Source organism: Pseudorca crassidens, chromosome 16 (assembly GCF_039906515.1).
Source record: "Pseudorca crassidens isolate mPseCra1 chromosome 16, mPseCra1.hap1, whole genome shotgun sequence".
Classification (NCBI taxonomy): domain Eukaryota; kingdom Metazoa; phylum Chordata; class Mammalia; order Artiodactyla; family Delphinidae; genus Pseudorca; species Pseudorca crassidens.
In genome coordinates, this window is record NC_090311.1 from 1,374,621 (window position 1) to 1,394,306 (window position 19,686).

At 61.8% G+C, this 19,686-nt stretch overlaps 1 protein-coding gene across 35 annotated transcripts in view; it reads right to left on the reverse strand.

The window, feature by feature from the left end:
- Window positions 1-19,686, reverse strand: part of JAKMIP3 (Janus kinase and microtubule interacting protein 3) — a 105,077-nt gene that overhangs the window by 23,052 nt on the left and 62,339 nt on the right. For 7 of the 35 annotated variants that reach the window (XM_067708986.1, XM_067708985.1, XM_067708987.1 and 4 more), the window contains 13 exons: window positions 14,744-14,959; window positions 13,191-13,310; window positions 12,492-12,638; window positions 12,128-12,259; window positions 10,891-10,926; window positions 10,013-10,072; window positions 8,767-8,898; window positions 7,662-7,790; window positions 6,667-6,750; window positions 5,110-5,172; window positions 3,187-3,285; window positions 2,305-2,403; window positions 2,158-2,217 (listed from right to left, as the gene is read on the reverse strand). In XM_067708986.1, coding sequence (XP_067565087.1) covers window positions 2,158-2,217; window positions 2,305-2,403; window positions 3,187-3,285; window positions 5,110-5,172; window positions 6,667-6,750; window positions 7,662-7,790; window positions 8,767-8,898; window positions 10,013-10,072; window positions 10,891-10,926; window positions 12,128-12,259; window positions 12,492-12,638; window positions 13,191-13,310; window positions 14,744-14,959 — 1,377 coding nt within the window. The remainder of the gene's footprint in view (window positions 1-2,157; window positions 2,218-2,304; window positions 2,404-3,186; window positions 3,286-5,109; window positions 5,173-6,666; window positions 6,751-7,661; window positions 7,791-8,766; window positions 8,899-10,012; window positions 10,073-10,890; window positions 10,927-12,127; window positions 12,260-12,491; window positions 12,639-13,190; window positions 13,311-14,743; window positions 14,960-19,686) is intronic. The other 28 variants (XM_067708993.1, XM_067709015.1, XM_067708992.1 and 25 more) reach the window with 20 other exon arrangements.

A 19,686-nucleotide genomic window follows, 5' to 3' on the forward strand; every position in this document is an offset into this window, starting at 1 on the left:
CTGCTCCCTCCGCAGCGTGAGCTCCCCAGGGGCAGAGGTCTCTCACCACCCCCCACCCCGGCAGCAGTAGGCACAGGTGGGGGTCGGCGGCCAGCTGCTGGGACAGCGGCAGGCTCCGTCCTCAGGCACACTGCAGCCCGACTCGGTGTGATGCCGGGGCCAGGCGCCCCTCATCCCTCTGGCTTCCGGGGACACTGCCAGGCTGTCCCCGCCCTCCTCCCGAGGCAGGGCTGGGCCTGATGGGCGGGATGGGGCGTGTCGGGGGCTGCGGGGGGCCTCCAGGTAACTGAGGGAAGCTGCCTCGCTGTGGTCAGGCCAGGCTGAAGGGCCCGCGATGTCCCGCTTGGTGGGCAGCCTGGCTGGGCTCCAGCTACTCCCTCCTGGAGGTGACCATGGCCTTGGCAATGTGCCGTCTCCTCCACCCTCGCAGCCTTCCCTGGGTGACCTGTCCCCGCTGCGGCCCAGGTGCAGCAGCAGTGAGCAGATGGCCCACCAGGGAGGACAGGGGTCCATTCTGCCCCCTGCCGGCCCCTCTGCTCCACTCCAAGGACCCTGACTCCTGGGGAAACCGAGGCCCGGGGCTCAGGTGCCCCGTGGCCAGCTGGGAGGCTGCAGCCTTCTGGGAAGCAGCCTGGAGACAGTGGCCACAGCTCCAGCGTGCCCTGGCTGAGAAGGGGAGGGGCCAGGCTATCCCTGTCATCTGCCTGAAGTGTGTCCATGTCACACGACAGACCTAAGGGTCGCCCCCATGGTCCTTCAGAAGCTGTCAAGGGTCTCTAGAGGTCACCTGCACGTAAGACCGGCAGTGTGTCCTCTGCCCCCGCCTCCGAGGCCATGTGACGGCTCCAGGGCCGTCACGTGCACTGGTGCTCTGGGGCTGGGAGGGGCCCCGAACAGATCTAGGCAGACCTGGGCTCGTCCTAGCTGGCCAGTACTGCAGCTCCGTGACCTGGGTGGGTGCCCTCTGGGGCTTCGGTCTCTCCAGCTGTGAACTGAAAGGTTCCCAGAGCCCATGATGGGGGCTGATACTCAGGCTGAACCCCGGAGCACATTGTGACAACGCCATCCCTGCTGCGGACCAGCACCTCTGGTACCTGCGGCCGAGGTGGAGCCAGGGGTCTGACTAGTGGCAGGGTCGGGGGTGGGCAATGCAGCCAGGAGAGCCTCCCTGCTGGGAGCTGCTTCCCCCTGCTCCCCGCCCTCACTGCTTCCCAAGTCAAGGGCAGGTGGGGAGAGGAGGGATTCCTGTCAATACAGGGCCCTGAACACCTTGAAGCTGCTGGGAAGGACTGGCCCCAAGGATGTGCATGAGCGCCCGGGTTTTGGTATACGTTGTGAGAAGCGCGCGCGCGTGTGTGTGTGTGTGTGTGTTTGCATGTGTTTTTCTCCTCCACCTACGGCACGGAGTGCACCAATCTGACTTAGCACCTTGATCTTTCTTGAGAGCAGTTACCAGGATGTGAAGCCCAAGGTGCTTTAGGACCAGCTGTAGACTGTACACTTGTCAGGATACCTTGTGGCGGAAACGTTCTGGGGTGTGGATTGGGGCCCTCTTCCAGCACAGTTGATCCCCCCTGCATTGGGCAGGGGCTCAACAAGTACAGGATGATGGATGGAGGGTGAATGGAGAATGGATGGACAGAGGATGGAGGATGGAGGGTGGCGTGAAGGGATGCAGTCACTCTGCCCATTCAGCAATTAGTATTCTTTTGAGGAGTTTGCTGTAGAAATTGGAACTCTGCCCTAAGTGAGATTCGGGGATTATTTATATAGGCTCTGCCCCTCCTCCCAAACTAAGTAAACGGGAAGCCCTGAGTCTGAGGTGTCTAAGGCACGCTAAGGACCCACAGCCCCCATCCCCACCAAGAATATGGAAGAGCTTAGAGACTGAGAGGGATTCCAGAAACTGAGAACACGGGGCCAGAAGCACCTCTGCTGGAAGAGTCAAGTGTGAGAGCAGAGGCCCCGAACTCCCGTGTGGGAACAGTGTCAGAAAGAACGACATTTCTCCTAAACGCCAGAGGGCCCGTCCCAAGGCAGCTCTGGCAGTGGGAGGGTGTGGGCTGCGGTAGGGCCACAGCGGGACTCACAGGGGCCCCTGGACCGTGCAGGGCGCTGGGCACGGGGAGGCATGCACAAGTCAGGAGAGCGACCTACACTTACGGCGTTGTCCCCCAGGAGGTCCAGCTTCTTCATCAGCTCCGAGACCAGGATGTCCTAGAGGAGGGGGACAGGCTGCTGGGAGGGAGCACTGGCCAGGCAGCCGCGGGGCTGAGGGGTGTGCGGGCAGGGGCGGGGCGTTACCATCACGCCTTCGGCCTCGCAGTACGCCTGCAGGGGGCTCTTCCCGTCCACGAAGTGGGTGTGGTGGAAGTTGATGGCCGGCGACTTCCTCTCCCTCTCCTAGACAGAGAGCGGAAGTCTGGGCACGGGCATCCCCTCCCTCCTGGAGGGCAGTGCTGGGCCGCCCAGGGACACGGTGAAGACACCAAGTCCACCCAACACGGTCAGCATGGTCTCTGTGAAGACGAAGCCCCGGCTGCCACAGCAGAGGCCAATCCCTCCTCCTGCCCAGGACACGGCCCTGTGTGGACACTGATGGGGGCAGGGACCTCCCAGCCACCCACGGGGAGGCCCTTGGGAGCGGCCCCCGCCTGCTGAGGGGCCGACGAGCTGATCTGAGTCCCAGGGGACCGGAAGCAGTGTCCCGCACGGGCCTGACCTCAGTGACCCTGAGGACAGAGGACAGTGGCTGGAGAGGCCGCCACCGTCCTCACGCAGGACCACAGGCACGAACCCCGGGGCCACGGGGCGACACACACGGAGTGGCCACACAGCCCTCCTGCCCCCGGGAGGCGGACGGGACGACCCTGAGGGGCGGCTCCCTCTGGACTCGTGGGGGCCCCCTCCCCACACTGCAGGCGTGCGTGGACGCCGGGAAACCAGACGGGCGGAAATGCCGGTGCACAGACGCACCCAGCAAAGCTGGGTGGTGGCATCGTAGGAGAGGGTGGCCATGCCCGCCAGCCAGGGCCGCGAGGGGCCAGGAGCGAGGGAGGCTCCAGAGCTGCGTGCGGACACTTCTGTTTCGTTTGGCATCCGTCTCCTGAGCGACAGGGCTGGGCTCGCAGCCCTCGATGGCACCAGCTCGGGCGACCGCGCTCTGACCCCACCCCGCCCCCGCACCTCTAGCTCCAGGATCCGGAACTCCAGCAGCTCGTTCTGGTCCTTCGCGTCCTGGACCTCATGCTTTAACCGAGCCTCTTCTGTCTCCATGTGTTTAATCTGTAAAACAAAGGACGCGTGAGGCCCTGGAGTCTCACGTGAGGCCAGCTCTCAGCCTCCCCCGACGGCTGCTGGCGTCACGGGGATGGCCGCCTGGCCCAGGTCCTCGGCCCAGAGCCCTCACTCCGGCCTCAGTCCGCGGGGGGCCGCCCTGGTGAGACCAGGTGAGTCCCCTGCTGGGCTGAACCGGCAGCGGGTGGGCGGGGGACACAGGGCAGGTGCACTGGGCGGGGGGCCATCTGAGCAGAGATGGGAAGAGAAGGGCCACTGCGGGCTGTCGCCATGCTGCCCGCCCCTCACCGCGGCCCAGGACAGCGGCCCTTGGAGCCCAGGCTGGCCCAGAGCCTCAGGAACACTACTGTCCGAAGGCGGGGCTGTGTGCCGTGGCCGCCTGGCCCCCCTCCAGAACTGACGTGTGTGAGGCCCACGCCTCCCAAGGGGTAGCACAGTGCAGCCCGTGGCACATGTCCTCCGTGGTCTCGTGTCCACCATGGGCACCGTCAACTCGGTCCGTCCCCCCGCGTTGAACTTGGGGGCTGAGGGGCCTGCTCTGCGGCTCGGAAGGGGTCCAGGTGGACCCAGGAACACCAGTGCCCTCGGCGGCCGGGGCTTTGCACTGCCCTGTGTGTCACTCTGCACGGCTGGGGCGGCTGGGATGCACCCACGGGCAGGAGTGTGACCCCGTGGCCACCGTGCCAGACGAACGCACAGGTTTTAAGTGCACATGTGAGTGTTCGAGTGTGCAAATGAGGGGTTATGTGTGCACGTGGGTGTTACGTGTACAGGTGACAATTAAGCGCACATGAGTGTCTAAGCGTGTGCGCTCGTGAACATTTGAGTGCCTGTGTTCAAGTGTGCATGCAGGTGTTGACGCGCACACGAGTGTTTAAAGGTGCACATGTGTGTCTGCGTGCACACGAGCTATTACGCGAGCACGTGAACATTTATATGTGCGCACGAGCGCTCACATGTGTGCGTGCGCACTTAAGTATGCGGCCGTTCTGTGTACACACAAGCATTTAGGTGCACAAGGGTGTTTATGTGAGCCTGAGAGCATCACGGAAACAACTGTGTGCAGGGGGTCCACGACAAGCAGGTAGGTGTCGCTCAGCATTTAAGGTATGAATGGCACCCAAAGCACTGCCCCGTGTGGGCCTGATGGCTTCGGGTGGGGCAGGACCGGCCTCTGCCCATGGGCCTGGTTCGGTGCCCTCAGGCTCGCGAGCTGTGGCCGGCCTGGCTCTTTTCTAGAAGGGCTGTGCGTGCCGTAGAAGGTGCTGCCCCCGCCCGCCCTCTGCCTGTGGACAAGGCCAGCTGCTGGTGGGGACGGGTCACCAAGAGCACCCTCACCAGGACAGGGTGACGAGGGGGCCGCCAGAGCGAGCTGTGAGGCCCCACTGGCCCTCCTGCCTCTGGACGTGCAGCCACCGCCCCCTCCCACCTCGTTCCACGTGACTGGCTCCAGCCGTCCTGGGCCCATTCCTCTGGGGACGGCCATGAACTGCCCACAAAGCTTTTCTAACCGTCACCAACCACAGAACCCATCAGGCAAGAAAGCAAGAATCGAGAAGCCGCTATAGACACGGGGCTGGCGGGACCCCAGGTGCCTCCTTCCAGGCCGCCTGTCCCAGGAGGGGTGGGTCGGGGGGGCAGCCCCACGGGAGTGAGAAGCACAGAAGGCCCGGCTGGGGCTCCGCTGGGGAACCTCTGCCGTCTCCCCACCGCCCAGCACCGCGGGGACCCCGCAAACCCCTGAGCGCAAGGGAATTCCTGCTCTTTTCGGGAAGCAGTCAGACTCCCAGACGCGGCCTGGCAGGGGCGCACCTTTTCCACGAGCTCTTGATTTCTCCGATACAGCATTTGCTTCTCTTCAATCCACTTCGTGTCCTTGGAATCAAAGTGGAGAAATAAATACACCGCACGGTGGAACCACGATTGAAATCACAATTCAGCAGACAGGGGATGTGACGAAAAGACTCAACACCCAGCTGTCGAAGTAACCAGGGAGTGGTAGCTTCTGCCCCACAGCTGATGAAAACCCAGGGTTTCACCCGTTTCCTTGGAGGGTCCCGGATAGAAGTGGACGGCACCCAGGCTCGTGCAAGCCCAGGCCAGGTGCCCATGTGGACGTCGCACGTCTGGGGGACCCAGACACACAGCCAGCGGGAGCCAGGGGGCTCGGGCCGGTGGGGAGAGGGGCAGGTGCCAGGGTAGGGGTCCCTCCCACTTCACACCTGGGGCCTCGGGGCCCGAGGCAGGCTCTGAGCTCTGGTGGGGCCCGTGTGGACGCCCTCTGGGCTGCCCTGGGCCAGGCCTCGGGGGAGGCCTGGTGTCCTCGACCCCCGGTTCCAGCTCCATGCCCTGGAGGAACCTCCACCACTGGCATTTGGTCACAAAGTGAGGTGTCCAGACACTGAACTTGGGCCCAAATTTCTTCTCAGCAGAGTCCTCTGTGAAGTTCTTTTCAAGTTTGAAGGACTCGTTTCCGCAGCGAAAGGACCGGCTTCCTCCTCCTCTTCTCGCTTCCCAGCCCCTCGGCTACTGTGCTTCTCGGGCGCAAGACGCTCGGCGGCGGCATCAGACGGCGTCCAGGAATGACGCCTCCGGGTCTGGGTCGTGGCGCTGTGCGCGCAGCTCCGGAGTGCGGCTCGCTCAGGCCGAGCGCAGCCCGGGGGCTCAGGGCCCGAGGAGTGGGGATGTGGGCCGGTCCTGTGTGACTCAGGTGCTTCAGCACTGGACTCGGGGCCTCACGCGCTCAGGCGAGGGTGTGGCAATTTGGCCGGGCAGCGGCTCACGTCCTTGCCCTGTCCGTCTGTCCGGCCGTCTCCCCAGCAGTTAGCACATCAGGCCCTCCGTGGGTCTGCACGGCGCTTGGCCTCTCCCACCCAGCCCCTCCCAGCCCCACTGGACGTCCGCCAGCCCGTCCTGGAGGTCCACCCGGGGCTGCAGCAGGGCAGGGGGAGGCTCAGGCCCCGTGGGACGGAGGCCCTCCCCTGGGATTTGAAGAGCCCAGTGCTGAGGGGGGCTGAGGGGAGTGACCGACAAAGCCCTGGGACCTGAAATGCAGGCCTTGAGCTAAGAGACGGACAGGATCTCTGATGAAGCCCAGAGAGGCGTGTACGGACGGCCAGGATGACCCCTGCCTTGCCTGAGGCTTGCTGTGGAATCCCTTTATGTACGCGTTCTTTCCGCTTTTAAATCTTTTACTGAGGTGTGATGCTTACGCAGTGAAGGGAGCTGTGGCGCCAATCTTCAGCGTGCAGATGAACAGTTCTCGCTGACAGACACACCCACAGACCGCCACCCTCATCGCCGGGGCACTGCAGCCCGGGGACCAGGCCACCACCCCAGCCTCCCGGGGACCCAGGCCCCTGTGCTCACCTGCCCCTGCTCTGCCAGGGCCTTCTCCAGGTCTTCGATCCGCGTCTGCGCCCTCTGCACGTCCGCCTGTAGCTGCTCACGGGTCTGTAGGATGGGAGGAGACATACATCAAATTTTCTCTAAAAGCCAGACGCGCCCACTTGGACGGGACTTTAAGGGGACTGTCTGCCTTTTGGTTCAACCAGCGGAGAGCAGCCCCTTGGCAAGGACCGCTCTGGAGTAAAGGGGAGACGTGGAGGCTTAGCTGAAGCACGCGACCTCGCTGAGATGACGGCGGATGATCTAGATTCACTTGAAGGGATTATTAGGGAGAATCCTCGTTTACAGGATGAAGGAGGATTGAGCTGCTGGGTGCGGGCTGGAAGGGTCTGCTTTAGTCGTTGGACAATAATGACCAGGACACACGCAGAGGGGCTGCTGAGCAATGTACCAGGCACAGCCCCCGGGCACCTTCCCTCCCCTCCCCGCGCTCCGCCCGCCCTGGGCTCGCCTCCTTTTCCACACTTCGCTTTCACTTTCTTCCCCAGAGACCGACCTCCTTTAGAAGAGCAGCCCCCAGCGCCCTGCTGCGTGAAAGCCCACCACCCAGCACCAGCTGGCTTCTAGGGCGTCTGAGCCCCCTTCCCTCGAGTTAATCTGCTCTCACAGGGTCCAGGCCGCAGGGCACTTTATCGTGATGGGTGCCCCGGCTGCCCTGGGAACAGCTTCCAGGGCAAACGGATGAGAGCGTTTGGGCCATCGGGACACAGGGTGTGAGGGTGCCTCCACTCCACTCGGACCCCGCCCTGGCCCGGGCCCACCTGCCACTGAGCGGCCGCCAGAGCTGCTTCCCAAACAACCGCGTGGGGGTCGCCTGGGTGAGCGTCACCAGGCCTGACCGTGACGGCGGGAGAGAAGGGCCGGGCCTGGAAGGTGCGAGGGTCCCTGCCAAGGCGGGGGTCAAGCGGGGCAGCCCAGTGGGAGCCGGAACGTGGTGGCGTGGACGTCAGTTAGACCTTAACTTCTCGCTCTGCGTCCAGCGTCCCTCCGACCTGCTCCTGTAGCAGCGCATAGGCCCGCTGCAGGGCCTGGTACTCCATAGTCAGCTGCCGGAACCTCAGCTCCGTCTCCTCCTTGGCCAGGCCCTGGAGGGGCGCACGGAGACACAGCGTTAGCCGGGCCTCTACCGGGGACCCGAGAGGCAGGCCCTGAGCCCCGGGATGAAAGGCCGAGCCGGCTGATCCGAGGCCAGGGCTCGGCTGGGGCCCACCTGCCAGCCAGGCTGCCCTGAGGCTCCGCTCTGCCGGCGCGTGTCGGGAAGGGACCTGGGCCTTGTGAAGGCTTAAAGCTGAGGTCTCACCTTCCAGGCTCCCTTCCCGCAGTCACCCCTGCTGCCTCCCCCTGGCTGGGATGTCACTTGCTGCCCCAGGAAGAAGGCGGGGGGCTGCTGGCCTTCAGAGGAGAACAAGCCACGTCCAGGAGGGACCAGACGGGAATGCTAACGGGCCCAAGCTCCCCCAGGCCCGTCCTCACTGGCGGCAGCTGTGCTACCCTGTCCTGGATCTCTAAGTGGGCTCGTGGTCGTGGGGCCATCCGCCAGGATCTACCAGGGGAGGTGCGACCCGCGGCCTCAGCGCCCGCTGTGCCTGGTCGGGGCCACGGACCACCGGCTCCCCCTCGTGCCACACCCGCAGGGCTGGGCCAGTGTTCTGGAAGGAGGCGCGAGGAGGGTGGGACGCCTCGGCTGTGTTTATTCAGAGACAGAGCTTTGTCCTCTCACCTCCCCACCCTGAGGCACGACTGGGCTGCACCCTGGCGGGTGGGGCGGCCCAGAACCCCCACCCCCGTCACCCTGAGAAGGCAGGAGCTCTCCGCACCGCTCTGCAGAGGGGGCCCTGGCGCAATGACGGGGGTGAAGCGGACGGGGTGCGCGTGTGAAGGAAGGGGGGCAGCGACAGCTAGGCAGCCAGCAGCGGGAGTTGTTTCCCGCTGCACAAAATCGTGGGTTACTGAGGGTTATAGCCGGTGAGGGCCGCCTCCGGGGAGCAGCCTCCTGACCCCGACCCTGCCTGCCTCTGCGCCGCCCGCTGGGCCTGTCCAGAAGCTGCCGCGGGAGGGTACCTCCTCCAGGTCGTCGTCTGGGGTGCACGGGGTCTGGTCTGTCCTGTCCGTTTGATAAGAGATGGAAGAACCGTCAGATTCCAGGGAAGCCTCTTCGTCGTATCCAAAGAAGGTCTCCACGACAACCGGCTTCTGACCAAAAGGGACGGTGTTTTAATCCAAAGCCAGACCAGCTGCCTGGGCGCCCCCAAGCGCACTCGGGCCTCCATCCTGGACCAGCCGCGCCCCGCGCTGCTCGGGCCGCCCAACCTCGGGCCAAGGGGGCCACCATCCGGGCTGGCGGACAGCAGAGTGGGACACGGCCCTCCTAGCGGCCTTTCTAGGGGCCAGACAAGCTCGTGTTTGTGCCTAAGGAGTCTCTAACAGCCCGTATGGGGATCACCGTTGGTTGTTCCAAAACCAAACCAAAAAAAAACCCCACACATTTTGTAAAAAGCAGGATACAAGTTAGGTCCTTTGGGAATGTCTCCCAAATCTCCTTTAATGAAAATCTCAGGTTTATCAAAAAGGATTGTGCAGCAAAGAAACTATCCCAGGTCTTCAAATTCCCTAGGGGCGCAGGGGCGCCGGTCTGCCTGGGAGAGACCCAGGCGCTGCCGCCCGCGGCCCTGGCCCAGGCGGGGAGCGTGTCGCAGCTACCTTCTCCTCCTCATTACTGTGGTGAATTTGCATCTTCTCTTGGAAATTTAAAGGAAACAAGGTTGGGTTTTTAAATTTAAAACATAAAGAGAGGGCTTCCCTGGTGGCGCAGTGGTTAAGAATCCGCCTGCCAATGCAGGGGACACGGGTTCAAGCCCTGGTCCGGGAAGATCCCACATGCCACGGAGCAGCTAAGTCCGTGCGCCACAACTACTGAGCCTGCACTCTAGACCCCGTGAGCCATAACTACCAAGCCTGCGTGCCACAACTACTGAAACCCGTGCGCCTAGAGCCCGTGCTCCCCAACAAGAGAAACCACCGTAATGAGAAGCCCACGCACCGCAACGAAGAGTAGCCCCCACTCGCTGCAACTAGAGGAAGCCCACGCGCAGCAACGAAGACCCAACACAGCCGAAAATAAATGAATAAATAAATAAATTTTTAAAAAATATATATATAAGGGGAATACTTACTTTGGGTCCTGTTTTGGTTATTTCATAAGAACAGTTTTTAGAAATAAGAAAACCATTTTCTTTTCATATCTAAAGGAAGAGGCTCATTCCTGTTAAGTGGCTTTTTAAAATACACGTTTCATGTACGCGTTTACCTTGGGGAGTTTTGCCATCTTCTTTCTTTGTTTCCGATATCTTAAAAGCTTATCACGCTCCTGCAAAAAACCAGTTGAGGAGATTTTTTTGAGTAGTTGAACAGCTCTGTCAGTTTTAAATACACAGGTTAATATTTCCGAGTCGTCATCTGGATGGACCGAGGGTGACCTTGAGGCTGGTCTATCGCCTGCGTTATCACAAAGACACTGCAGTGAGGTCTGCTCAGGGCAGTTTGCTCTGAGGGTTTGGATGGACCACCTTTCCAGCTCGGGCTGGAATAGCAACGGCAGGTTTGGGTGTCTCTGAGCTCACGTCTGGAGCTTCCTCTGCTGTCTGGGGTTGGGGCCCTGCGGGGCAGGGGTTAGAATGACACACACATAAATGGAAATTCGAGAAAGACAGAGGGCCCAGCCCCTCTCCGCTCTCCCAGGGCAGATGTCCACAGGGTGGCATTCACACGGTGGAGGCAGACCTCACTAACACGTGAGACCGGTGGCCCTGTTCTCTCCAGGGAGCTAGGCCGCATTTATGGGGCCATGAGGAAGCCAGCCAGGCCCAGACCGGGGTCCATGTGGGGGTGGAGAAACCCATGGCGGGGTGACTGTCCCAGGGCTGGAGGGGGAGCCAGCTCTGGATCAGGCGTTGCCAAAAGCCAACTGGGGTGTTGGCCGTTTCCCTGCGTGACCCTGCTGGGCGGGCGTTCTCAGTCCCACGGCAAAGCCTCTGGGCAAGCGGCACTGTGATCATGAAACCCACCCAGGGAGGGGGTGGATGCTCCTCTCTGGGTGGGGAGGAGCCATTGGCACAGGAGGGCTCTGGGGACAAAGGCCCCAGGAAGTGGGACGAGATGCAGGAGAGGACGCTGAGTGGTACTTACTAACATGCTCTTCACGTAGCCGGCCGTCTCCAGCGTCTGGAAGAGAGAAGGCGCGTGGAGACGTGGGAGCCCCCGAGCCCCGCAGGCCCCCAGAAGCCCCCTGCTCTCGCCCACCCCCTGCCCTGAGAGGGAGGGTCTTACTTGGCCCTGGCCCTTCCTCCCTCCCTAAGCTGGTGCCCCCAGGGGCACCCGGGACCCTGCAGGGGCTCAGGGTGAGTGTGCGTCTGTGACTGGTCAGGATGCTGTCTCTGTCCTCCTCCCCTCGTGCATTCTTATTGTGGGGGTGGATGGTCACTGGTCACTGAAGGGACAAGAGCTCTGACCTCAGGCCCTGTCAGGGAAGGCTGGGTGGTGAGACCCCATCTTGCCTACGGGGTGGGAAGATGCCCCGACCCATCTCAGTTACTTCGGAGGTGATTTCAGTCATGGAAACAAGACAGACCAGCGCTCCCTGGCCCTGCACCATGCCTGCGACAGGACACAGAGCACCGCTGTCCCCTCTGCTTTCCTCCCCCTGCCCCCACCCAGGGCACAGAATGACCAAAGCAGCTTGTTCTGAACTGATCTGACCGTGGAGTCAGTCAGTCAGGGTCCCAAAAAGACGCAGAAGATGCCCTGATGAGGGTAACTGCAGGAGGGTCCGTGGAAGGACTGGAAGAGCTGTGCCGGGGCTGGCCACAGGGGGAGGGCTACGTAGATGGAGGGTGGGGCCCCCTGGAGAGATATCCCCACACCCCAAGCCCCAGGCCTGGGACTGCTGCCTTATTTGGAAACAGGGTCTTTGCGGAGTGATTATGTCATGGACCTTGAGAGGAGACCATCCTGGATTAGGGTGGGTGGGTGTCCAGAGAAGAGGGGAAAGGCCCCAGGAAGACAGCTGAGGTCAGAGGGATGTGGCCGGCGGCCAAAGACCCGTCCTCCCCGACACCGTCTGCGGGAGCGCGGCCCTGCCAGCGCCCTGACTTTGGATCCCACCCCCAGTGCTGTGAGAGCCCCGGGGCCAACACAGGCCCTGTTGCTGCTCTTGAGGTCGCAGTCCCGAGCGGGGAGGGAAGCAGAGGGCTTCAGTGGGGGGGGCGGGGGGGCGCCTAGAGCCGACCCTGCGGGAGGGTGTCCCGCATCTCCAGCAGGCCCCTCCCAGCCCGGGCGCAGGGTGCCCTGTGGGCAGCAGAGCGGGGATGGGAGGGGACAGAGCGTGGCTGGCGGGCGGGCGGGCGGGGTGGTGCCCAGCGGTCACCTTGGAGAGCTCGTCTATGAGGTGTTGCTGCTCCAGGATCTGCAGCTTCAGGAAGTCAACCTCTCTTTCATCCTGGCTCTGGTCCAGGTCGTTTAAGGAACTGGGTCTCCTTAGGATGCCAGCTCTCTGTCTCTGAAAAACCAACCAGACCACACGACGCGACATGTGGGCTGAGGGGGCCCGACTGGTGAAGGGCGGCTGCTGCATCCCCGCAGCCCTGTCACCAGCCACCCGTGGGCTGTGGGTGGACGGCCTCCTTGCCGGCGAGCTCCTGGTCCCACAAACGCCCGTGAGACCAAAGGCTCGATCTCGTTACCAAACCTCGTGTAGGAGAGGCTGGTTACACGAGAGCGAGGCCCCTTACCATCTCTATGTTCTCCTGGGTGATAAATTTTAACTTGTTCTCCATCCGACGTAAAGTGTGGGACAGATCTTCGTTTTTCCGAGTCAGGCGTCTGTTTCTGTCGAGCAACGGCTTGTACTGACTTTCAGCTTCCCTTAGACGCTTCAACTGAAAGACAAAATAAATATACAGAGCGATTTTTACAAGTGTGCCGAGAACCAGCGGTCTCCAAACACAGGCGGTAAAGGGAGCAGAACAAGCCTCAGCTTCCACAAAGGGCAGCAGCCTCGGGCCCGCGCTCTATGCAGCCCATAAGAGCTGCGGGAAGCAGCCCGGCTCGTGACCCTTCGGGGCCCCTTGGGGAGCTCCCACCCCGGCAGCACAGGTCACTGGGGAATTTCCATGGCCATAAAGACTAATGGTGAGGGCGCCGCTGAAGGGCGAGGTCCTCACATGTTCCCGCTCACACGCGGAACTGAGGATACTGGTGCCTCGGTGATGCAGGGCAGGGGTCAGCCAGCCAGCTCCTGAGGTCTGCATCTGGCCCCCCACCTGATTTTGTTAATAACGTTTTACTGGAAACAGCCAAGGAGCCTGGATGCGAGGCCCGCCCATCACCCTCATTCCTCCTTTCCACAGGGAATTGTGGAAGAGGATGCCTCAGCCCCCCCTGCACAGCAGCCACAAGCCCGCAGAACCCAGAGCCCCGCTGCCACGCACCAGCTCGTTCCTCTCCTCCGACAGCAGGGCATTGCGGTCCTCGAGCTTCCGGATGATCGCGCTCAGCTCCGCAATCTTAAGTTGGAAACGCCGAGCATCCTTTTCATCCAACTGCTGTTCCTAAAACAAAAATCAACTGCAAATAACTGTTCCTAGACACAGACCCAAAAACCATTGCAAATCTCAACACACCACGGAAACCAAGGCACTTCTGCGTCATGCTCGCCCGTGATTCCGAACGGCTGGGGGTGGGTGTGGACCCTCCCGGGGGCCGACAACCGCTGCTTCGAGCGCCGTGGGCACGGCAAACCGTACGCTGGGGACAGGATGCAGGAGCAGAAATGTCCAGAAGTATCCAGATGTGGGGGGCGAGGGCGTGCAGATATGGGGTCGAGGGCGTGCCGATGCCGATGCCGCAGGTTTGCGTGACGCCGAGAAAACCCCGGAAACCAGCACCACGCTTCATGTGGCCACTGCTGGCTGCAGCTTTCAGGAGGGGGGCCTGCCCTGCACTGCAGTCGGGGCATAATTTTCCTCGTGTTATAACGTGAGCCCAGGAAAAGGTGTTCCACTTAGACTTTCAGAAGTGGGTTTCCCAAGAAAAGTGGTCCCTCCAATTTAGTTTCTAAAAGGTCACTTCGGGAACCACTAGAACTTGATGGAAAAATCAAAGAAAACATTTTGATCTGGCTTCGGAATTTCCCTGGAGTTTACGGAAGCTAGCGAACGCCAGAGCAGGAGCTGGTTTTGATCCAGTTAAGCCACTTATAATAAGATTATAAAATGTCATGCTCTATTCTCGAAACGTCACTGTCCTAGGGCTGGCTCGGCTCAAACGCGGTTCTGTCCTCCAAGCAAACAGACACGTGTCCAGAAAGGACCGAGGAACGGTTCCTCATTCAGCAGGTGCAGGAGAGGCGAGGGGGCAGACCTGGAAGGACCGCATTGAGGGTCCGTGGAATTTAGACTCCCTCCCGGATTCCCGGAACCCCTCAGAGGGCTCTGAATCAGGAGCGGCCGTGAGGAAACGGACAGTGTCCCGGCCCCTGCGCTGCCATGCAGCCCAATGAGCAAAAGCGGCGTGGGCATGCGGAAAGCGGCGGGCGGCTGGTGACGGGAGCGGCAGAAGCCACTGCGGGAGGCTCACAGCCAGAGGGGGGCGAGCAGGGGGCCGCCCTGGGCCGCGAGGCAAAGCCCACGTGCACGTGGCGATGGAGCGGCCCAGCCGTGTCTCCCACCAGCGAGGGCAGGGACCCTTCGCGGCCTGGGGCCCCGCAGCCTGACGCCTCGGGCAGGGCCCGTGGGAGGGGACAGAGGAGGGCTTGTGCTGTGCTACGTCACAAGGAAGGGCAGAGACGGAAGTCTCTGGGCCCTCTCCGCCACGGCAGCGAAGCTGAGGGTCCCTCTGGCTTGCGGGCTGCAGACACAGACGGTGTCGCCGGGGCAGGAGGGCTTGGGCTCTGGACTCCCCAGGGAGCTGCCCGCGGGGCCACGAGCCACGGGCAGGCCTGTGTGTGACTCTGGTCGCCGGGCCAAGCATGGGAGGTGCTTACAGGGCTTCCCGAGCGGTCTGAGGCGTCTCCTGCACCGCTTGCGTGAGGAAGCTCCCGTCTGGGGCTGCCCGGGTGCCGATCGGTCTCTTTGACCTGGGACAGCTGCTCATCTAGAGCCTCTTTCTGGAGCTGAAGTCTCTGGGCATGCCCGGCTTGGACCCCTAACTCTCTCTCCAGCACGAAGACTGCTCTGTCTTTAAATTTTATCTCCTCCATCTACAAGGAGAACAGAATACAATCACACACGCAGGCAGGGCACAGATCTGCAGTTACCATAGAAACAGGTGGAGTGACTCTCGCACAAGCGTCAGGAGGGGCATCTGCAGCGGCAGAGCCGAGGCAAAGCACGTGGCCCTGGACCGACAGCCGCGCCCCGCGCCCAGACCGAGCCGGGGGAGCCGAGGACGTCTCCCCGGACGTCTCCATCGCCCAGGCCTCACGTGACTCCCCAGCTCAGATCGAGCCGGGGGAGCCGAGGACGTCTCCACCACACAGCCCTCCCAGCCTCCCCGGGGTCCTGGCGGGACTCCCCCGTCCCAGGCTGGCCTGCGGGGACCCGCTGTCCATCCGGCAGGGTCTGGAGACGCCACCTCTACCCTCTGCCTTCTGTTGCACGTCAGGCAGAATAGGGCGCCCCGTTTCCTGAACCCCGTCAGTAGGATGAGCAAGGTCTGTGTTAAAACAGGCGGGCTGTGAACATAGAGAAGTAGGGGCCGTGGGCCCAAAAGCCCTTTCGGCCTCTTTCCCGCTGCTCTGCGGGCGCCTGGCTTGGGAAGGCTGGACGGTGTGTAGGGCCAACGTGCGTGTCCTCCCTTGGCTCCGAAAGCAGGGGCGCTGCCTGACTGCTCGCAGGCAAAGCCACATTTTTAATTCAGCTTCCTCTGAGCTAAGGCTTGGGGCGGGGGGCCCCTGGACAAGCAGGCTCCAGACGGGAGGACAGGGTGCCCAGGGAGTCTGGTGGCTGTGAGGGGTCTGCAGCCCTGCACACTCTCCCTAAAGTGTCAACCTCCTGATAGCTGCCAGCCCTTCCAGACACAGCTGCTCCTGGCCTCTGGGCCCCTCCCAGCTGCCACAGGGGCGGCCCTGACCAAAGCTCAGGCCACTGCCCTGGGGGAGGGCCAGGCGTAACGGGCCCCGTGCGGCCCATTCTTTAGACAGACAGGCTCGGGTGCCGGGGGTGTCATTACAAATGGCACCAGATTGACAAGAAGACGCGGTTTAAAACATATTTCAAACAGCAGAGCAGGGTAGGCTATCCTGCTGCTTTGTTTGCTGTTTAAGGTTTGAGTAAGTTAATAAATCAGCCGTCTGCTGAGGTCAGCTTGGAACAAAGAGTAGAGATGTCTAATTAGCCCAGATCACAGAATTCACAGGCCAGCGACACACTGAACAGAAGAAAAGAAATCCTTAATTGCTAAACTCCCATTGCCTGGAGCACACAGCAGAGTGGAAAGAGGCAACCCGTTCCGTTAGTGGAAACTAAGAGGCTGGTGAAAATAAAGTCACATTAAGAAGCAGCTACGTTCTCGGGTCTCACAGTTACAGTCACACAGACACTTTAGAAACATCATTTTTCCTTCATCAGGAGAGGTGAAAACAAGTCTCCACTCTCCCACTTAAATCAGCTACTTAAGCAGATGGTTTGGACCAGGAAGCCAACCTCCCAGGGAAGTCACTGTACGTGCCACGTAACGTGGCCAAGTTAGCCGGTCCACCCCGAGGTGGAGCTCCGAGATCTGCTCACCAAGGAAATGCGTGCGGCTGCTTCCACCCCACCGAGGGGGGTATTTGATTTCTGAAGATGGAAACTCCTCTAAGGTCCCAGGGGCCTCGCACTCAGCGCCTCGTTGCGCCCGACATGCCAAGGGTCTTAGCCAAGGGCGCATTCCTGCCTCTCCCGGTCCCGCTGCTTTAGACACAGAGGCCCGTCCGTGAAGGAGGCGCGTGTGCACCACGGGCACGCCCAGCCGAGCGGAGACACGCTCTGTCGGATGCATGGGGCCCCCACCTCACTCAGGGGGCTGCTTCCAGCTCAGGGAGCACATTCAACCCCGGGTAATGGGATGGCCAGGGAAGCCTCGGCGGGCGGCCGCGGGGAAGCTGGGCTGCTCTCCTGACCTGCAGGAAGCACCGTGAAGAATCCACGCCCCCTCCCGGCAGCCTCTGCACGGGTTTAACTGCTCTAACGAGCTGTCCAGACAACTGGGGGCAGGCAGCACCGCACACCATAGGTTTTTATGAGAAAGGGGAAATTGGTGCTGCCTGTACTTCTTCGGTTTCATAGAATGTTTAATAACCATCTGAGCTCGTATTTTAGCTAATGATCGGCAGACATCCCCGGATTCCACAACAGCACAGCATGGACGTGCCTGAAGCTGTTCTTGGGGCCCAGAGTCCCACCCCCTCCCCGCCTGCTGCAGCCCAGTCCTTAGAGTGTGTCACCAGCCAGGCGCGGCTGGGACGACGGGGACGCACCTGAGCTCGCACAGGAAGTCAGAGAGAACCACCTCCTTCCCTTCCACTCTGACAGGGTGAAAATTCAGTCAGGAGCCCCCCCCGTCCCGGGACCGAGTCTCTCCGGGGTCGCTGTGCAGCTGGGCACGGCTGACGAGGCAGCTCCAGAGCCTCCTGGGGCTCCAGACTTCCCTTCTGTAAGATCCAGGGACCCCTCAGAACAACCGGCCTGGGCCTCAGCAGGGAGGCCCCAATCCTGCAGTCACCTCCTGAAACCCCCGGGCGCTCCGAGGCGAGCCCCGTGGTGAGAAGCACCTCTGAGCCCCGAGCCCTTCCTGCTGCCGGGCAGCCCACCCAGCTCCGGGCCTCCCTCCCTGGCTCTGTCTGGGTGTGCCTGCCAGCCGCCGCGTCCCCACCCTCCAGGAAGCTTCTCCTTGAGAGCTCTGTGCCCTCACGGCGTGCCACAGCCCCGGCCAGCACCCAGGGTCCTAACTCTCCACACCTCCCCGGCCCTTCCCCGCTGGCCGGCCCAGCCATCCTTCTCGTGCCCGCGCCTGGCCCTGCGGGGGCCCTCAGCCTCACGCCTCACCAGGGCCAGCCTCACCCCAGGACATGGCTACAGATGGCTACAGCCTCCCCTTCAGACCCTGTGAGCCGCACCCAGAAGACCCCAAGTGGCTGGAGCCACAGGACAAGGGCCAGAAGAGCTGGGGCAAGCGGGCAGGGGCCAGGCCCCGAACACCAGCCAGACTGACCAAGATGCTGCAGGGGAGCCTCCTGCTTTTGGCCACTTGGGAGTTGTCGTGTTCTTTGCAAAGTGGCCGCCCTTTGTTGAGGTCCCCTCCCTTCCTCCCTGGGCCGGGCTGCCAGCGAGACCCGTCTACAGGCGGAGCTCCCGTCCCCCAGGGTGCAGGGAATTCAGGCCCCAGGTTTGCTACAAGCAGCACTCGGCAGGGTGCCCTTTGCTCGGGGCGCTGGCCACATGAGGACACAGAGGCGCGGACCTCCCTGCAAGCTCCTGGGCTTCCCGGTCAGGCTGCCCACGGCCACTGCGCCGCGGCCTTGTGCCTGGGCCGCAGCAGGGCCCCCAGGCTGGCCTTCACGCGGCTGCAACCCTGTCTGGCATCGGCTGCCGCATGGCCGCTCCTGCGGTCACACATGCCCTGGTTCGGCGTCCAAGGTTGGGTGGCACACGGGGAAGGGGAGACCGCGTCTCCCCCAGGCCAGCGCTCCCCTGAGACTGGTGGACCTCTGACCTTCCAGAACCACGCGCCTTCCTCCCAGACCCAGGGAAACCGTCACCACGTCCCGGGATGGGCCAGTGCCACGGCTGGGGAAACAGCAACTCTTTGCCTGACGTTTGTAAGAAACTGGGATTGCCAAATATCTTCCAAGGTAATTGCAGACGAGGTCTCTCTGTGCGGGAGCCCTGGAACCCCTGACGGCCATCAGCACGGTCATCCCTGGGGCCACGTCAGTGAACCTCGCTGCACCGTGGCTGTCCTGGGACCTGGGACCACGTCCCTCCTCTGGCTCGCAGCGCCCTGACCACTGCTGGCCCTGCACTGTGGCTCGGGGCCAGGCCCTGCCTCTGGACAGCCCCCAGCCCGTCTCCCCTCCAAACCAGGTCCCTTCCTCAGACCTGCCCCCAGGCCCTTGCGGTGGGGCCTCCTCTGGACCACATCTTCCACCCTCCAGTTCTGCTCTAGCCCTGCTACCACTGCCTCTCTTTCCAACCCCGTCTTCTCTGAAAATGCCCCGGAGCCCCCATTCCCAGCCAAGGCCGCCGTCCCTCTGGGCTGGGGCATCACACTTGGCCTCAGTCATGGTCACTTCAGACGTGTCTGCACAGCTGGGCCGGGTGTTATCCCTGAATCCACAGCCGGGTCTAGGGGCCAGGATGCTCTCACCAGCTAGAGCCTAAACGAGAAGGTCGAGGAGATGCTGGGCCTCAGTTAAGCAAGGGGTCACCATGGGGGCAGCACCGCAACGGAGAAAGGGCCCTGGCAGAGAGGCTGGGGCCATGGTGCTGGGTTCGCAGGTGGCGGGAGCCGGCGCTCACTGTGGCCCTCGCTCTGGGAGCACCTCCTATGTGTTGGGCACGTGGCTGGACTTCACGTGTGCTTTTCATTATTTGCTTTAAATTGCACACAAACAGAACACTGATATGTACTGAAATATAGGGAAGCTGTTAATACAGCAGATCCTAAGAGGTCTTATCACAAGGAAAACATTTTTTAAATTTTCTTTTGGTTTCTCTTTTAATTGTGTCTCCATGAACTGATGGAGCTAACTAAGCTCATGGGGGTAATCATTTCACATATATGTAAGTCAGACCACCGTCGTGTACACTTTTTAAACCTCTACAGTGATGTATGTCAATTATATCCCATAAAAACTAGAAACAGTTATTTTGTATATTCTATAATATGGTTGGGCTCTGGGAATAGTAGCTGAGGTGGGTGGGGGGCGCTGGGTCCTGATGCCGG